The sequence below is a fragment of the Phocoena sinus genome, chromosome X (genome assembly GCF_008692025.1).
Source record: "Phocoena sinus isolate mPhoSin1 chromosome X, mPhoSin1.pri, whole genome shotgun sequence".
NCBI lineage: Eukaryota > Metazoa > Chordata > Mammalia > Artiodactyla > Phocoenidae > Phocoena > Phocoena sinus.
This window is the reverse complement of record NC_045784.1, coordinates 77,734,990-77,754,428: the sequence shown is the minus strand read 5'-3', so window position 1 is coordinate 77,754,428 and position 19,439 is coordinate 77,734,990. Positions and strand designations below refer to the sequence as shown.

Here is a 19,439-nt window from a genome sequence, read left to right as displayed (position 1 = left end):
GTCATACTGAGTCTTCAAATCCCAGCTTCACACATATCCTGGCATATGGTATGGGCTCCACAAATTTGGGCAATGGTAGACCTATAGATAGATAAATATTTTTATAAATTTTGGTCTTCTTTTCCTAATATCAAGAGACTGATTGATTTTATGTGTCTTTTCCAACATTGCACAATAGATTAACAATTTTAGCATTACAGAAAATAGTACTCATAATTTTCCAATAATGAAAAATCTCTTAACAGTCTACCCATGCCTTCCCATTAGAAATAGTGGAACTAATATAAAAATCTATGTATAATTTTACACTCAGGCCTCTGTATCCGAGGTTCCAAATCCTCAGATTCAACCAACCACAGATCATGTAGTACTGTAGTATGTGTGTATTGAAAAAAATCTCCATGTAATTGGGCCCACACAGTTCAGTTAAGTTCAGTTAAGAACAAGTGAATTATGGATATTGACCTTATAACTATACCATATTTTCAACTCATCTGCAATGAGGATTGTGTGTTCAAAGGTCAACTGTACTACTGAGCCATGTCCTCTTTCAGTCCTTATTATTACTAAATTCCATGACATTAAAATTCTATACCTTTTCCAAAAATTGAACTGGGATATTATTTTTGTAGGACATTAAATATGTGAAGCTTAACAGCCTCTGAATTTTATAATTTTTATTCATTTTTGAATATGAGCACTACCAAATTTCAACTTCAAGAGCTAAAATACAATTTAAATTTAATAATCCATTAGATATTTTTCAGGCAATCATTTGCTGGAAAGCTCCCATGGAATGGAATGACAACTCCATAAACATGATTGTAGAACTGCTGGTTTTCTCCCATTTCCCTTTACCCTCCTTCTTCTCCTTGTTTTCCTTTTTCTCTTCCCTCACCTGCTGTTCCCTCTTCTTTCTCGTTGTCCTCCTCTAACTCTTCCCTTTCTTCTTCTTTCTTCTCAGAGAAATTCAGGTCCAAAAATTTTAAATAGCTTGACTAATGTCTATATATCTGAATGTAAATGTCACAACCTAACAACTAGTTCAGTTCCTGCCATACAGTGGGACTTCCATAAGTGTTTGTTAAATAAATGAATGAATTTGAGTCCCCTTAGCATACATGATAATATGTATTTTAGACATATCATTTAGCAGGCTCGTTCTTACCAGCTACTAGTTTAGTCTAAGAAGAATATAAGGCCATGATACAGGGTCCAGATGAGTTAAAAATATGGGATAGGTCAATATCTATAATTCACATGTTCTTAATTTGGACTCTTGTTGTTTGAAGGAAAAGTCATGTGACAATGGAGTCAGAAAACCCAATCAACAGAGATTATAATTCTATGCCTCATAATTTCAGACATTTAAGATTAATTGATGTTAATTTTCCCTATAAATTGTATATCACTCAACCATATTGATATATATTTTGTTTCAAATTGACTATTTACCTTTTTTGATCATCTTGCCAGATCCAGCTTTGCAACTTTTACTGTCACTGCTTAAGTTTGCTTTTATGATTTTTTATTTATTTTTATTTAAAATTTTTTTTTTGCGGTACACGGGCCTCTCACTGTTGTGGCCTCTCCTGCTGCAGAGCACAGGCTCTGGACGCGCAGGCTCAGCGGTCATGGCTCACGGGCCCAGCCGCTCCGCGGCATGTGGGATCCTCCTGGATCGGGGCACGAACCCGTGTCCCCTGTATCGGCAGGCGGACTCTCAACCACTGTGCCACCAGGGAAGTCCTGCTTTTATTTTTTAACCACCAATTATTTTTCCACAATGTGTATATGGAAACACGCACAAATTAAAGTTGGGTAGATTGAAATACAGATACTTGACCATATGTAAACAATCCTTGATTCAGAAATGGAAAGGAGGTTCCGTTGTTATGGAGATAAGCAGTGGTACGGCCAATAGAAAAATCCAGTAAGACATTGAGAAGCAAGCTTTGTTGGTGCATCATATTCTAGTCAGTTTAATCGAATGAGCTCAGGACACAAATGGCCCTCATCCATCACCACCATTGATACTTAAAATTCAGTTTGTTAAAAAACAGATGCTCATGCTTGCAATACTACAGAGGGAACTCATTCTGAACTTTAACATATATTTTTGTCAGCTCCTTGGTTCATTTGCTGAAAACAATTTTTATTCTTCCTATCACATAGATTTATTTTTAGCAGTAATATTAGATGAGATCTCAAGTTTTTTCCACATTTGATACTAGACCCAATAAATGAAGAGCTATTTTTCACTATAATGTCAGAATTCTTAAATATCTATTAGACTAAATAGCTTTATATCTCAAAGGATTGTTTGTTCAAAGTAACCCATTTGTTTTCCCATTTTCTACCTAGTCTTTATTTAGTTCTATATCACTGCATATTTGTAATCACTTAATTTGGAGCAAAATTTTCTTAGAGTTTCATTAAATATGTGAAAGATACAGAACTGGACAATAAAGTATAAGAAAAAATTATTGAGTGAAATATAACAATGGCTTTTTATTTAGTATCTTAAATCTATCAGATCTGCAGTGAATTAAGTTGAAATTTCAATATTTTGAATAATTAAAAATGTGAAAAATAAGCCAGGCAATTGCCATTCATATATTGTCAAATATATGCCAACTAATACATATACCAAGTAATGTATTGCCAAGTAAAAATTACTTTGCTACACTATATTTATCATGGCACACATCAGCTTTGAGAATGAAAGGATAAGTTAATTATCTTTGTTATTACTCACCTGCCCTTCAGAGTTGAAGAAAGGGATAATAAACTAGTTATTATATCTTTACTGTATGTTTAACTTATCTTTGTTCAGCAAGTCATAGTAAATAAACACTGGGCTGGAATTCTGAAGGCTTAGGCTTTATTCCTGACTCTTCTACTAAGACATATGATTTTGAGAAGGTTACTTAATCCTTTGGGCCTTAGTTTACCCATGTGTGAAATAAAATTATTGGGTTTTATTCTATCTAAAGAGGCTTCCAATTATTAAATGTTAGTATTCTACTAGAAATCAAGACAATTGGAAGTTTATATTCAAGTTTCATATTTTTTCTTTGTTGAAAAGTGACTTCAAATTCTTTAATATAATTGTACTTTCAATTTAGTCAAAACATGGTATATATAGAATTATGAAAAGATTATCCGTTAATTAACTCAAGAGACTTCTAATTAAGAAGGAATAAGTAAAAATGACTTGTGTTTACATGATACGAAATGTGTGGGTAAAAAGTGACCTGATCAACTAATGAACAAATTTTTTTCCATATAGCTTGGTTATCGGCATATTTCCAAAATTAACATCACAATTACTAGACAATTTTTCCACTTTCTAGAAAAACTATTTTGATATGATATGAGCATAAGACTTAAGGAAAAAGAATGAAAAGATAAGAAAGTGCCATTGTGAAAAGTTAGTCTAATGAGGAGAATTATCAGAAGCAAAAAGAGAAAATTAAAGCTACTGAATAACTGAAAAATTCCTTCAACTAATTCAGTTTAAGATATGGTTAAATAGGAAGTCATGTAATTAACAGATGTTGGATTTTCTGATTTCCAACCCAGGATATTCACAATATATGCCACTCCAATAATAAAAATGGTAAAACTACCTATGAGTATAGGTATGGCCATAGACCAAAGACTGAGATGAATTGTGTATTTAAACTTGCATTGAAAATGTTTTCACTGTAATATGTAAATGGATATTACTTTCAATAATTACAAACTTATCTTTTTCAGTCACTATTAAATTGTCATTTCAAAATGTCACAATTACATTCAAATCATGTCTGCTTTTAGTTTAGATACTTTCTAACAGACAAATGTGAAAATCTAGGCTATTATTAGTCTCAAAACCAGTATGTATATATACATCTATAGCTATAGTATCTAAAGTCACAGTTGACCATGGTAAGTCATCTAAATTTGGGAATTCGGTATGCTTTTAGAAATTATTTTATTTCTGTTCAATTACTATAAATAATTTCAATGTCTTTTTTTTTTTTTTTTTTTTTTTTTTTGCGGTACGTGGGCCTCTCACTGTTGTGGCCTCTCCCGCTGCGGAGCACAGGCTCCGGATGCGCAGGCCCAGCGGCCATGGCTCACGGGTCCAGCCACTCCACGGCATGTGGGATCCTCCCAAACCGGGGCACGAACCCGCGTCCCCTGCATCGGCAGGCAGACTCTCAACCACTGCGCCACCAGGGAAGCCCTCAATGTCTTTTATTGCCACTTTGTTTGACATGAAATAACTTATATATAAAAAAATATATCCTGATGTAAAAACCTAGGTAGAAATCCAGTACATTGAATTCTAACCAGAAATTTTGTGTATTATCATAAGCTGAGTTTTTCTACTTAGGAAAAAAGACTTCTTAGGAAGAGAACCACACTTGCTTTAATAGAGTAAAACATAACTTAAGACAGATCTATAATACCTTAGGATGGAGCATTCCCAATGCGTTAATAATTCCCAACTAATACACATGAGTTTCCTTCCTCTTGACTTGAGGAAATATGGGTTAACTTGTGTCCTAAAAGGTGTTCAATGAACTAAGTTGTGACAGTTTTTCAACGGCCAATGTCTGAATTGTGTTTTTGATGTGAGAAAATGCTGAATCTACTCTTGAGCACTTTCTCAATATAGTTAAGACCCCCACTTGAAAAGTTGCATAGTCCTTGTCAAGTTACACACCTCCAAAGGAGAGAGTTAAAGTTGGAGTTGAATAATATTCAGATCTGAATAATATTCTTTCTTTCCAAACTTCTAATATCTTAAGCCACAACTCCTCAAATTTCAATGAATGCTTAGTGTAAGAGCATATATTTTCTTAACAAAAGTTGTCATGTATTTTAAACAAAACAATGCAAGGTAATTCCAAATAGTGATGGTAGCAGCATGGAATTAGAAAGCAATGATAGGATGCTATGCCTATGACACCACAGATTCCATCTATTGAGAATATTCTTATCTATAGTGAAAGCATATGATAAACTTAACCAAAAGCACATAGAATATAAAAGAAAATTACATTATTTGCTTTCTCTTGATAGTGCTGATGAGGAAGACTTTCACTAATATTAACTTAAATATGGTTAGTGCTTGGTATAAAGTGTCCCAGTGAGGCTGAATTTCTGATGTTTTATATTAAAATACCAACAGAGATCCTGAAATAGCAGTAATACTCTCTGCTAGAAAAAGTATTAATAATAGAGTGTTGTAACAACTCAATGCACAGTGAATACATCTCTCAGAAATATTGTTATGTGTCACATAAACAAGTTTTATACATTAAATAGTATATGCTAGGCAGATAATGACACTTATTTTACAAGGTTCTATATCTAAGAAAATTCTCTAATCCTCTAATACACTGCCAAGAATACCACAAATCAAAGATCTGTGGGTGCCATTCACATTTAAACAGATTTCTTGATAACAGCCACTTGAATAATGAGTGCAGAGTGAAAGATCAAGGCTTCACAATTCACACTCTTTAGTAAGAGCAATATAAACTTGTTTTTTTGCACATTTTGTAAATAGGTCAAAGAGTACTCACATATAGCATCAGTTTACAGAACTTTATTTTATGTGTGCCCTGTGTTCTCTTGCCATCCAGTTCTTATGTACTTTATTTGTTACCATTGTCTTTAATTTACCCTCAGAATTCATTTGAGCTCCACTTTTAGTGGGCTACCTACTACCCTGATCATTTTCCTGCAATCTTTCCTGTTTGACAAAGCTTTTGTTTATCCAGCAGCGCTACAATATAATCACAGAAAGAATGGAAAGTTTATTCAGTTATTACATGTTTATAGATTTCAAATGAGTATATTTAATATACTGTTACCTTGGCTTGGGAGAGTGTCAAGAAGCAATACTATTTCAATACTTCATTCAATAACAACAAAATATGGGAAATTATACATATTGTGGTTGTTATTTGGATCAACATAAATAAATGGGTACATTACTATCCTTACTCAATACGTGGACTTGAAATCTAGTATGCTATAATCATCATAGCATCTTTTAAACATTACTAAATTGTGAGATTGGGAAAACACTCTAACTGGGTTCTATTAACCAGGGATTGAATAAACCTATTGAAAGCACGAGCTGCCTTTTTGGAAGGTTTTATATCATTACAATCACACATGCATATATTCAGTAGGGTTGATTAACCTCATTGGCAAATATGTTACTGGTCATTGCTTGCCTTTTCTGTGGGTACTGGTCCTATATTGGCATGCAAACTATATTTTACATCAATAAAATTAGGACACTATTTTAATAACATTCATGAAAAGACCGATCAATCCAATTTTTTTCCTCAACGAAACTTAAGATTTTATATAAAGGATTTGCCACAGAAAAAAATAAAATTTGCTAAATCTAAATTAAAGGCAGTAAGAATTGAATAAAGTAGTTCTCAAAGTTGGCTCTGTATTTGAAACATGTAGGAAACTTAAAAAACTACCAATGCCTGGGTCCCACCCCAGAGATGTTGATGTAATTGCTTGGAATGCAAAATGGACATTGCCAGTTTTCAAAAGTCCCTAGGTGATTCTAACATGCAGCCAGAGTTGAGAAGTACTAGAAGAACTCCCTCCCTACTCAAGAATCACTGTGCAGTGAGCCACATTAGCTGACTGATGATCATAAGGACATTGGGAGAAGCAAATGGACTAATTGAGCATTTGCTATCTACTTGTTTCACAAAGCCCAACAAAAGCCAAAAACCTTACCCACTAGCAACTTTTGTTTACTAAGTTTAAATGCATTGGTTTCTGCCATGAAGTGTGATTTTTTTTTTCCTACTGCAGGTGGCTTCTTTGCTCAGTCTTGTAATGGGATTTCCTGTTTTGCAATACTCACTGCAATTTTTATGGCTAATCCAAAGCATACTGTTTTAAATCAATTTAACACACAGACAACTTTACATAGGCATTACAGAGATGGTATCTTCTCATCAATAAAAATGATACACAGCCTGTTCCGGAGTTACACAACAAACCCCAGCAATCACCTTTATTACAGAATATGAAACAGATCTCAGAGACAGTTCTTTAATGCTAGAGATTTACAGCACTGCATTCACAATTGCTTATTATGGAAAAGACTGAAGGTCAGTATTTGAGATTTGCTCCACTACACATCTTGCTTTCAAGAAAATAAAGAGGATAATCTGTCATGTTAGTAAAGAGATACACTGTTTGAAGCATTATGCACTTCAAGAGAAAACCCAACTCTTAAATCAATGTTTAAAGTATATTTGAATAACATTAGCTCTCATTCATAAATAATAATACAAGCTGTTAAAGGGTATCTGATAAATACTGTAGGCCAAGAGGAGGCAAATATAATGGGAAGGGGTATGAAATTTAAACAGAATAAAAATACACTGGCATATGTGTCTGATATAAGCTAAAAAGAGACCAAAATATAGGTGCTCAAAAACATAAACAAGAAGCCATTATATTTTAAAGAAAGGTTAGTGAATTTATGGAAGTGAATTTTTAGTGAATTTACCTCTAAATGAGTAAGTCTGACAGAAAACCTAAGTACAAGTGAGTGGAATTTATTTTTATTCAAGAAAAATATTCTAAATAGGTTATTATAGTAAACTAAGCTTGTTATATAAGGTTGAATTTTTGGTTTACATATCTATTTTCCTTACTATACAAGGGTGTCTTTGAAGTCAAAGAAACTATCTCATTCCTTTAGATATTTTCATTACCAAGTACAGAGTCTGATACATAGAAGGCATTCCATATATGTTTGTTAAACAAAGGATAAATTTTCATTAAATATTTACTAGGTTTCAAGTAGTGTGTTAGGCATAGACTAAAGGAACTTATAAGACATCTTGAATTATTAATTCTTTATATCTCAACATTAGACTGTAAAATTTATGCTTTAGTGTCTCTAAAGCATAAAAGTTAATCCTATAAACTTCTTTTAAGCAATTAAGAAATAATTCAACTAAATGAGGAAGATTAGTTTCACAGGGATCCTCAATAAATGGGCTAGGAAATTGACTAACATATTCATAATTTTTTGGTAAAATAACAACTGATGATTAATTCTTAGAGGCTTCCCTGTGAGTCCCCTCAGAGTTAAGTAGGATACTTGCCTACTTTAAAAATTAAATGCATGAGGGGCAAATATGTGAGAAGTAAAAGAATACGAGGAAGTATGCCAAAGATAATGTTTCTAACATAATCATCACAAGATATGAGACTTTGAAATCTCAATTCTTATTTATAAATGTCTCAATATCTGATTCAGCAACCGTTGCTAACTCTACTGAAGAAATGTGTGTTCAGAAGAAAACTTCTTAACCTTCCAATATAAATGTTTCTTGGTAGAAAAGAGATGGCTCTAAGTCACTATTACCGAAGACTTATACTGCACTCTTAAATCCAGATATTTTGTCATAGAAACAGACAAAATATTTGAATCAGTACTCTCATGCATTGCCAAACTTCGTTCACCTCCATGGGTCTAATCTACTTATACCATTTATCATTAGTGTGTGCTTGTTCAGGTCCTCAAACCATACTGCCTAAGGGACATAACACATAAAATAAATATTTAAGAAAAGATAATAAAGGAGTTTTTGATGATTGAAAGACTCAATGAAAAGTCTACATATCTTATTACTATAAAGCTTACAAAATTATGAATATTAGAAAACTAAGAAAAACTGGCATCATTGCAAAAGAACGTGGTATAACACATGTGAAGATGACATATATTCAGTAGAAACTGCAAAAGAATCTGTCCCCTGCTGGTGGCAAGAAAGCAATAGATCATAGAATAACTAAACCTCAGCTCAGCCACGGAGAAAAACATATGATTTAATGAAATAAACATGATTTGTCTAGTAGTCCAAAAGAGAGTGGTCAACGTTATCTCTATAGCAATGATATTGGCAAACGTTATTAGAAAACATTATCCAATAAATTGCCTAAGAAAGTTTCCTCTCCGAGTTACTTTTAGAAATCAAAAGATATGAATTAAGAAGGTGATACACCTGAAACAAACACAATATTGTATACTTTGATTAAAAGAATAAATAAATAAATAGGAAAGTAAAGTAAAAAAACCCCACAAAACTAAACTTTAATTGCGTGAATTATATCTCCAATAAAGCTGTTAAACAAAAAGAAAGTGAAAGAAAATTTAATTTTTTTATCCTAAAATAGGGGAATTTTACATTTCAAAGGTGTCATGAATTCAGCAGTGAGGACAGCTATGTCACTGTTTCTGATATGAAAATCTAAGTTTAGAATAGAATTATAATTGCTTCAATTGTTTGGTTGAGATCAGAGGTATAAATCCTAATCTGAGCTCTATAGTTTGGAGTATCGATTTCAATGTATCAGTTGTTGAGTTAATCATAGACAATAGCAGACAAGGCTTCTAAATTACGTACTGACTCAGATGGCATTGAATGAACAGAAGCAAGGACTTTCAACAGTTGCTAGAAAAAAGGAATGGAAAACTGCCCAATCTGTGAAAATGGAAAGAGTATATATGCGAAAGGCTGAATCTGTAACTACATCTAACACTATTGTAAAGCTAATGACCTGGGAATAGTGTATTTAATACACATAAGAGTGCTATTCAAATAAACCTTGAAATTACTTTCTTCTTTTCTACTGCTTTGAATAAAATATATTTTGAAACCCTTTAAAACCTTGACTTATTTTACTTAACATATCACTGTCTATTGTTTCCCATACATTCAGAAAAGGGCATAGAGCTGAAATGAATATATATGATTTTATTTCAGACCATCCTCAATACTATGCCACACACAGAGTGAAAACACCTGCTTCTCAGAGATATAATGGGTGAATTTTGATGCTGCAAGGTGAGACAATGGTAGGTAGGAAGGCTTAGAACATTTTCAAGGGAGGTTTAGAGTTTTTCAGTAAGGGATGAGAAAAGGACGCAATGTGATCATATAGCCACACCCCCTCCACTTTTTTGGTATAGGAGCAAAGAAAAATAACATTTTTATAGAAATAAAGAGTCCAAATTGGACAGTTCAGTCACCTGGGACCTTACAGAAAAAATATATATATATATAAAAAGTATTCAGAGCATCAGAGTTTTACAAAGAAGACACCTCTCAGCATTGATTTTCCCAGGATACTTCTATGCACACTAAAGAACAGGATTACAACTGCCTGAATTAGGCTAAGGAGTAGTTTACCATTTGTGCCACATATTTCTTTCTGTTTTACATGAAGTCAGAGGACCCTAAAAAGAAGATTTTTAAATCCCTGTATAATCGAGCATTTGCTATTACATTAGTAGAATACTTCACATTTTATTCTGGAAAATTTGAAATCAGTTTCCTTTGGATTAAGTCAGTTCTGTTAAACTCTTATCAAAATATGGAAATTTAGGGCTTCCCTGGTGGCGCAGTGGTTGAGAGTCTGCCTGCCGATACAGGGGACAGGGGTTCGTGCCCCGGTCTGGGAGGATCCCACATGCCGTGGAGTGGCTGGACCTGTGAGCCATGGCCTCTGGGCCTGCACGTCCGGAGGCTGTGCTCCGCGGCAGGAGAGGCCATGGCAGTTAGGGGCCCACGTACCGCAAAAGAAAAAAAAAAAAAAAAAGGAAATTTAAAATAAGACAAATACACTAAATGTCTATAAAAAGTGAAATGATAGGTCCTAGTGATGAGGTTCAGGGCAGGTCACCCCAACATACACTACTTCAGTGTATTGATTATTTGGAATTAAAGTAACTTAACAAATAGCAAGTTCAAGAAGAACACTCTGACCCTCCTTTGTCCCCCTAAAAACAGGAAATAAATCTCCAATGTGAAAGGTATCTTCCCTGTACAAGGAGAAAGATAAGAGATCCTCATCACCAGAGAAAGGGAATTCAGGGCCGAGAAAGTTGTATACAAAAACCTTGTTACTTCTTTACTAATTTTACTACCCTAAGCCCAAATCCCTTTGTCTTGTCAATTCTTTACAAATTTATTGTTTCTTTATCTAAAAGATATAAAAGCTGCCAGCTTTGGTTACTTCTATGAGCATCATATTTTTATGAGCTCCCATATGTACAAATTTAAATCTGTTTTTCTCCTGTTAATCTATCTTATGTCAATTTAATTATTAGACCAGCCAGAGAACCTAGAAGGGAGAAAGGGAAAAGTTTTCCTCTCCTACACTAGGAATTGAAAGAATACAGAAGAAATATGTACTTGATTAACATGAACTCACAATCCAGTTGTGAACATTATATTTATGGGTAGAAATGGATGGACAGATCACAGAAGGCTTTATGGAAGAAAGGTTTCCAGAAATACTGGGAGAGGAGCAGTGTTTAAAATGTCAAATGTAACAGAAATTCTGGAGCCAGTAAGCAGAAAATCCTGGACAAATGATGAAAGGATTATATTTTAATTGGAAGTAAAAATAACAAATTATAGCAGGGAATATGTAGTGAGAAAATGCAGTTAATAGAGAGATGATTCTCTCAATTTAGTAGTGAATTATAGCAATGGCTGAAGAGGATATATTCTACTTGGGGGGTGGTTATTTCATATTTATTTTCCTTGACAAATGACATTTATGTATATTTAAAGGAAAAATGGAAGTGGCATGTATAAAGAGACTGAAAAGCTAGATATTTCAATAACTGAAAGGGAACAAATGAGATACTAGAAAGGAACTCAGAAATATATTGGGGTTACAAAGGTGGTCTCTATCTTAGGAGAGTAGGACCTAAAGTTATCTGCTGGTAATTCAGGGTTGGAAATTGTAAAAGGAATTTGAAGATGGTTGAAAAGGTTTGGGATAGTCATTCAAGGCCCAAGATAGAAAGTTAATGGAAAGGAGCATATAAAGACTTCTGAACAATACCTAGAGCCACAGCAGAAGTTTAATACTATGAATGTGTAGTAAGCTAGATTTTGAGTACAATTTTGTAATTTCTTTTTTTTTTTTTTTTTTTTTTTTGCCAAAGAGTGTTCAGTGACCTGTGGAGAATACAATCTGTGAGGGGACTACAGTTGGAAATTGGCACCATAAACAGAGTGAGAAGCCAAGAATGAAAAGTCAAGGATAGTAATGATGAGATGGGGAGAGGAATGTAACCAGGAAGGAATTTCATAAAGTGGGATGAGCAATTAGAGGACCTAAGGAAGGGAGAGTTCAAGTTCACAAGAGGATAACACAAGGCGGATAATAAAGTTATGGTCCTAAAACGAGAGGACAATGTTCAAAATCATGGAGTCCTTGTAATCACGTGAAAATAACATCCAGGGAATGCACATATGTACATGTAAGGGCAATAGAATCAACAAACCGAGCAACAAAAATCAACAAAATCCAAAACAGATCAACAAAAACAAACATGTAAGACAAAACAGATATCGATTTGTGGTGATAGCTACATTAACAGTTTTAACATTGAATAGTGCAAGCAGAAGTCTTGAATAAGCATAGAAGGAGAATCCAAAGATCAAACCAAAGATGTCCTTTAAAATCTGTCACTTTTTTTGCCACTAACTAAATTTTCAGTCACTACCCATTGAGTTAAATAATCTATTCCAAAGCAAAATAAGAAGCTGTTAAGACACTACCAAAGGACTCAGTATACCTGCAGTACAATGTCTCTGGAAGATCACATCTATGGAACATATGTAGGAAAAAGGTAAATAAGTTTGCTTGTAGTTGGTAATGCTAAATTAGAACTCTTAATGTGATTTAACTTTCTCATAGCATTACTAACATTCAACTGGATGCCTGATAAGGAAAACTGGTTAGTATAGAAGAAATAGCATTCACAATTGCTGTAGATTTAGCTTCATGCATTTGTTAGATTATCATGCTGCAAAAACTATGTATGAAAATAATCCTTCATTAAAGCCAAGGCTTGTGGATACATCTATTCAGAAACGTAACCTTAGAATTAGTTTCATTTAGAGAAAAACCTTTAAAAAATCTCAACATGCCGTGCCATATTCAAACTTCTAAATTATACAGTTAGGACAATTTATGATGAAGAAACTTCCCAAAGTTTCTGGATTGTTGAATAGGATAAGGGAAGAAGAAGTAGCTTGGAGACACCAGTAAAATGTTACTTTAATATATGTTCCTTTGAACATTCTCATTGCCTTCCTCTTCTTCATGTAGCCTTGGAGCAAATGGTTACACAAATGACAGGAGTCTGGAAGAAGAGAGGCCAATAACAGGCAATGACCTTTATTCGCTTTTTTCCTGTAGATATTCTTTCTGCTACCAACTAGCCTAGTCTGAAAGAAGCTACTTTGTAAATTCACCTCAGGCAAATATAAAGAAATAAGAAATATACTCTTTTGAGAATCTCAGTCAGCTCTGTTTCTGCCAACTTCAGTCACTTTGGTGAACATACTCTTTAACAAGCATGGCCATTTGTGCAAACCCTGAGGGCAATTTAAACTCAGGCTTAGCCAAAGGGGAGGGATTTAAAAAAAAATCTACGTGGAAATTTTTAGGTTAGTACTAACTTAGGGAATCAGTTTGTGTTTAAGCAAGAAATGTTTGTTTTATATTAACCAGGTTCAAAAATTGTACTTCTCTTTTAGTTGAAAACAAACATTGCTATCACCAATCTATTAAGTCACAGGTGGCTATGTGTTGAAATGTATTTGCCCCTTAATTAACTCTTAGCCATTCCATACTAAAGAATGAATGAAGTATGGAGTATGACATTTGCTTTTATTCTGCTCTTTGAATGCCACTAGCTTCCCTGTGAAATGTAATCTTTTAAAAGAGAGGTAGAAAAACATGTCTATCTATCTCTGTACCTTAAAACTCTGATTTGGAATCTAAAACTAGTCTTGTTTGGTGAGGTCTCTGAAGTCATTTAAATGCAAATAGCTGAGGAAGTCATTGAGAAATTATAGGTCCTTTGAAGTTTGAGACTCTAGGTCCTTTGATGTTTGAGACTTTAGGACAATAAAGCATTCATTTAGATACTTCATTCCTAGCTAAGTTATTATGTGGCCCTATTTTTTTACAAATGTAGGAAGCTTATATTTTTCACTTACTCTGAATTAAACTGAATGTAAAAGTAATATTTTATAATTTATATTAAAAATACCTAAATAGGTGAGGTTCAAGAGATTAATTCAACTTTTTATGGAGACATTTGCAGTAAATCCAAAGTTAATGAATATTCTGACACTTAATATATTTAAGGTTTATAGCTTCTTGAATTTAATATTCAAAATACCCTTCAAATACATAAACGCAATGAACCAAAAATAAAGGGTGTCAGAGGACAGACCTAATATCCATGGTATATGTTAACCATATTATATCAGGCTAGGTATAGAATGCATATAGACTAGTGAAAAGGGCTTCATAATAGGTCTGTAGCATCATCAGAGTTGACAGAAGTAAATTTTTAAAAAAATATTATTCTTCCAGAAGCATCTTAAAACATTAAATATATTCAGGGTAATTACTAAAATACAATAAAACTATTATTTTGATATAAAAGAAGTATTTGTTTTGTGATTCAAGTTTTTCTCTTTTATTTTTTTTTAAATTATTCTGGATAGATTGCCTGGGTTCAACTCACGGCTTTTCTACTGGTGAGCTCTATAATCTTAGGCAAAAACTTAAGCTCTCTGCACCATGGTTTCCTCATCTGTAAAAGAGTTCATAGGATTAAACTATGAGTTTATAGGACTAAATATGTAGTAGGTATAGACATATAGATATAGATGTAGATATAGATATAGAAGTAGACACATATGCACTTATATGTATACACACACACACAGTGCTTGGAACAGAGTAAGCACAATATTAGTAATTTAATTTTACTGTGTTTACTTTGGTATAGAACGGTAGTGGGAAAAAATGACCAAGTGCTCACAGCTGTCCCTTTCTTATACTCTGCTTTTGAGACCGGAGAGAAGTGGGCAGGCCACAACAATTAAAAGAATGACACAGCTGTTGAGAAAAACAGGATACTACAAAAACTGGTTAGAACCTACTAGGTCCAAGACAGTGGAAGATTCAACTTCCAGTAGACCTTGAGACTCATTATACACTCATTGTAATACATCAACATCTAAATGACACACCCACAGGCATGACAGTTCAGAGGCTGACAATAAAAGACCAAAAGTTGGTGGTGCCCCAACTCCTGGAAATCTCTGCCCCTTCCCCCAAATAGTTGGAATAATCCTCCCACTTGTTAGCCTATGAAATTACCCAGCCCATAAAAACTAACAATCCATACCCCAGGGCCCTCTTGCCTTCTGAGATGACCCAAATTCTATCTATGGACTGTGTATCTCCCTGAATAAATCGGCCTTCACTCTACTTTGACTTGCTCTTGAATTCTTTCCTGCATGAAGCCAAAGACCTTCGCCTGGGAACCCATCCCAGGGCCTTGCCTGAAACCTGGGATATGACCATTCTTTGGCTCCCTCCTTTTCTTACAACACTTTGTCTTGACCAAACTTTAGTCAGGAATCTCTCCTTCCTACAGGCTCCTGAGCTCTGCTTGCCACCAAGTAATGAGCAAGCACTAAAAATGTGGAATGCATCCCCTTTATCAGGGTCTCTTGGGAATCAGCTGACCACAACAAGACACTTTTCCTGGTGGACCGCACTGGCCACTTATCTGGCCTGTCCGGTTTCTTCTTAAAAGATTCTGCTTACCCCTTTTTACCTTAAAAAAAGAAGCACCTTTTTTTGTTAGATTTTAAGACCTTGCAGTTTTCTGAGGTCAGAGCCTTTTCTCTATTCTGAGTAAAATCTCTAAGTCCAGATTTGGTTTTATTTGACAAAAAAAAAGTATCCATCACTAAAAACCACACTTTCCATTGCTCCTTATATTGTGATTATATTACTATTTTAATATTCACAATTGAAGTGGTTTATGTTAAAGTTTCATGACCCAGGTGTTTTCTGAGTTCATCCCAGAGTGCTGTGTACAGTCTTAATTTTTTAAAACAAAAACATTTTTCTATTTATAGAATAACTATACTAAATAAAATCTGCCAATATTTATGTTCTTCAAAATTCCAACTTTTAAATAACTGAGCAACAGGTCCTTTCCTAAATTTACCAGAATGGTTGAGAATGTTAGAACACCTAAAATCTGTAGAGCTTCTCTCTCTCTCTCTCCCTCTCTCTTTCACTTTACATAGCTAGTGACATTTTATTCCCCTTGCTTCCCTCCTTTTAATTGGAGAAATCGTCTATAAACTTTTGCCTTCTCGGAGGAGTTAATTCTCAAAAAGTCATCACTCCAAGGTCACAGTGATAAGATGGTTCAGACAGGCATTTGAAAACTCTCAGAAAGGTATACTGAGTGAAAATTCTCTAATGTTGTTATTTTAGTTTATCTCTCAAACACTAATGAAAATTCATTTTGACATTCTAGTCAGGCTCGGTTTTCAGGTAATTCTCACACTTGATAAAGCCATCCAGGGCTAACAGAGTACTTCTGTCATAGTCTAGACCACCCTTTGGCAAGTTCTTTTTCAAAGACAAAATTTGGTCTCTCAAGCTAGAAAAACACTTATATTTAACCTAGCATATAGTTATGACATTTTGGTTCCAAACCTCAAAACATGGTGAAGAAACCAAGGCATAAATTCTAGAAAACAAATGTCAGTGAACAGCTAAATAACTGTTTATTTTTAGTGGTGGTGCAGTTTAACCAATGAGGTAGTTAAAATTTAACAATATGTGTGACATAGTTTATTTTTTTAATGGTAGAAAACCAAATTTTTCTAGACAGCTAGACTGTTCATATATATGTGAGCAGAACTTAAAACTTTCACATTGAAGGAGGCCAAAATATAAAATGTGAAAAATTATCTTCAATAAATGGTGTTGGGAAAATTGGACAGCTACATGTAAAAGAATCAAACTGGGATACTTTTTCACACCATATACAAAAATAAACTCAAAACGGATTAAAGGCTTAAATGTAAGACCTGAAACAATAAAAGTCCTAGAAGAAAACATTGGCAGCATGGTCTTTGACATAGGTCTTAGCAATTTTTGGGGGGTCTATTTCCTCAGGCAAGGGAAACAAAAGCAAAAATAAACAAATGGGACTACATCAAACTCAAAAGTTTTTGCATAACAAAGGAAACCATCAACAAAATAAAAAAGGCAACCTACAGAATGGGAGAATATATTTGCAAATGATATAACTGATAAGGGGTTAATATCCAAAAGAACTCATACAACTGTCAAGAAAACAAACAACCTGATTAAAAAATGGACAGAGGAACAGAATAGACATTTTTTCATAGAAGACATACAGATGGTCAAAAGACACATGAAAAGATGCTCAACATCACTGATCACCAGGGAACTTCAAATCAAAACCACAATGAGATACCACATCACACCTGTCAGAATGGCTATCATTAAGAGACAACAAATAATGAGTGTTGGTGAGGATGTACAGAAAAGGGAACCCTTGTGCACTGTTGGTGGGAATGTAATTGGTACAGCCACTGTGGAAAACAGTATGGAGTTTCCTCACAAAATTAAAAATAGAACTGCCATATGATCCAGCACAAAAACACTAAAACACTATTTCATAAAGATATATACATCCCAATGCTCATTGCAGCATTATTTACAATAGCCAAGATATGGAAGCCAAATAAGAGTCCATCAAATATTATGAAATAATAATGGAATATTACTCAGCCAGTAAAAAAGGTCATGCCATTTGTGACAACATGGATGAATCAAGAGGATATTTTGCTAAGTTAAATAAATCAGACAGAGCAAGACAACAACTGTATGATCTCATGTGTAATCTAAAAAACAAAAACAGACTTCAGAGAACAAAAAGGCAGTTGGCAGAGGGGAGGAAAGTGGTTGAAAAAGGTGAAGGGGATTAAGAGGTAGAAACCTCCAGTTTTAAAATAAATAAGTCATGCTGATGTAATATACAGCATAAAGGATACGGTCGATAATATTGTGATAACTTTATACGGTTACAGATGGTTACTAGACTTATCATGGTGGTAATCATTTCATAATGTATGCAAATGTCAAATCACTATGTAATACACCTGAAACTAACATAATATTGTACATCAACTATATTTCAATTAGAAAAAAATTTTTGCATTGAAAGATGACATTCTAAAGCCCAGTTTCTCAGAGAACATCAATTTACTGATTAACCATGTTTAGTTTATGCTATTTTTCTCTGTGACCTTATCAGACATCATCATGCTTCATATTCACTAACTTTTGCTGTCATTGTTAAGTTGTGAATTGACACCAAAATGGTCCCATTTATTGCTAAAATTTATCATAAAATAACTGTATTACCAGAATATTCACGAAGTGATGCTGTCAGCAGTATGTTGTTTTGGCACAGTGGGAAAAGAAAGTGTTGATGAAAAATAAAATAAAATAAGACTTGAAAATTGCTTCCAGGACTGTGTAAGTGATACAAAATGTAGAGACAGCTCAGCTTGAAGCTCTTTTAAGGCAGAACTACAACATATGTCATCTTAAATACTTACAGTTTTAACTCCACTTAGTAACTACTGTGGCTTCAGAAATGTAAGAAAAAAAATCACAACGTATTTTGAAATCAATTTTCTTTGAAATTTACAATCTTACCTTTCCTGCCTTTTTTCCCTCGGATTTCTGCTGATTTAGGATAAAGTGGAGGCAAAGGAAGCAAAGGAAAACAAAACAAAACAAAAACAAAAATCAGCTCCAATTTGTTATTGCAAATACATTTTTAAAAAACATGCCAAAATTCCAAGTGCAATAATACACAATTTTGTTTTTCTAATGAAACTGTTTTCATCTGTTGCATTCTTCAGTGGTTTCAGGAAAGGGATATAACATTGTAAATCTCATACAGCAATATGTAGAGCCATATAAAAATCTTCAATGGTCATCAAAAAGTCATTAAATCCTTAGCTCACATAGGCATTAGCCAAGAAAAGACATATTTCCAGTTAGATATTCCTTTATTTATTTTCCATCCATTTTTAAATGGATGAGTCTTTATCTCAAGCATGAACACATTTCTTAAAAAAAAAACTAGTTTAGTTGGAGATTCATGAATTAGGAGTAAACATAAATATCTATACAGCTTTGGATATTCTCTCTAAATATTAATTTTTGTGGGTCTTAGGAGCACCTAATTCAATTCTGTTCAACTAAATAATTTTTGCAGCCATCCTGGTAAAATCATTTTGTTCATTTTTATTTAAGACTTCTTTTTTCCCTCATTCAACCTCAGGAAATGGGTAAATTGATTTTGAAAACTCCAGAAGCATTTAGGCCTTTTGTCACTTGGATTCATTCTCCTTTGTAGAGGATGAATACATCACATGATAAAAGGATCACGTGTCTAACATTTCTAGTTAACAATGCTCCCA

General features: G+C 33.8%; 1 protein-coding gene across 1 annotated transcript in view; it reads right to left on the bottom strand.

Annotated features, from left to right (window-relative positions):
• PCDH11X (protocadherin 11 X-linked) overlaps positions 1-19,439 on the bottom strand; it is a 773,446-nt gene that overhangs the window by 327,469 nt on the left and 426,538 nt on the right. Inside the window, exon 5 of the mRNA XM_032620904.1 lies at positions 18,667-18,696. Coding sequence (XP_032476795.1) covers positions 18,667-18,696 — 30 coding nt within the window. The remainder of the gene's footprint in view (positions 1-18,666; positions 18,697-19,439) is intronic.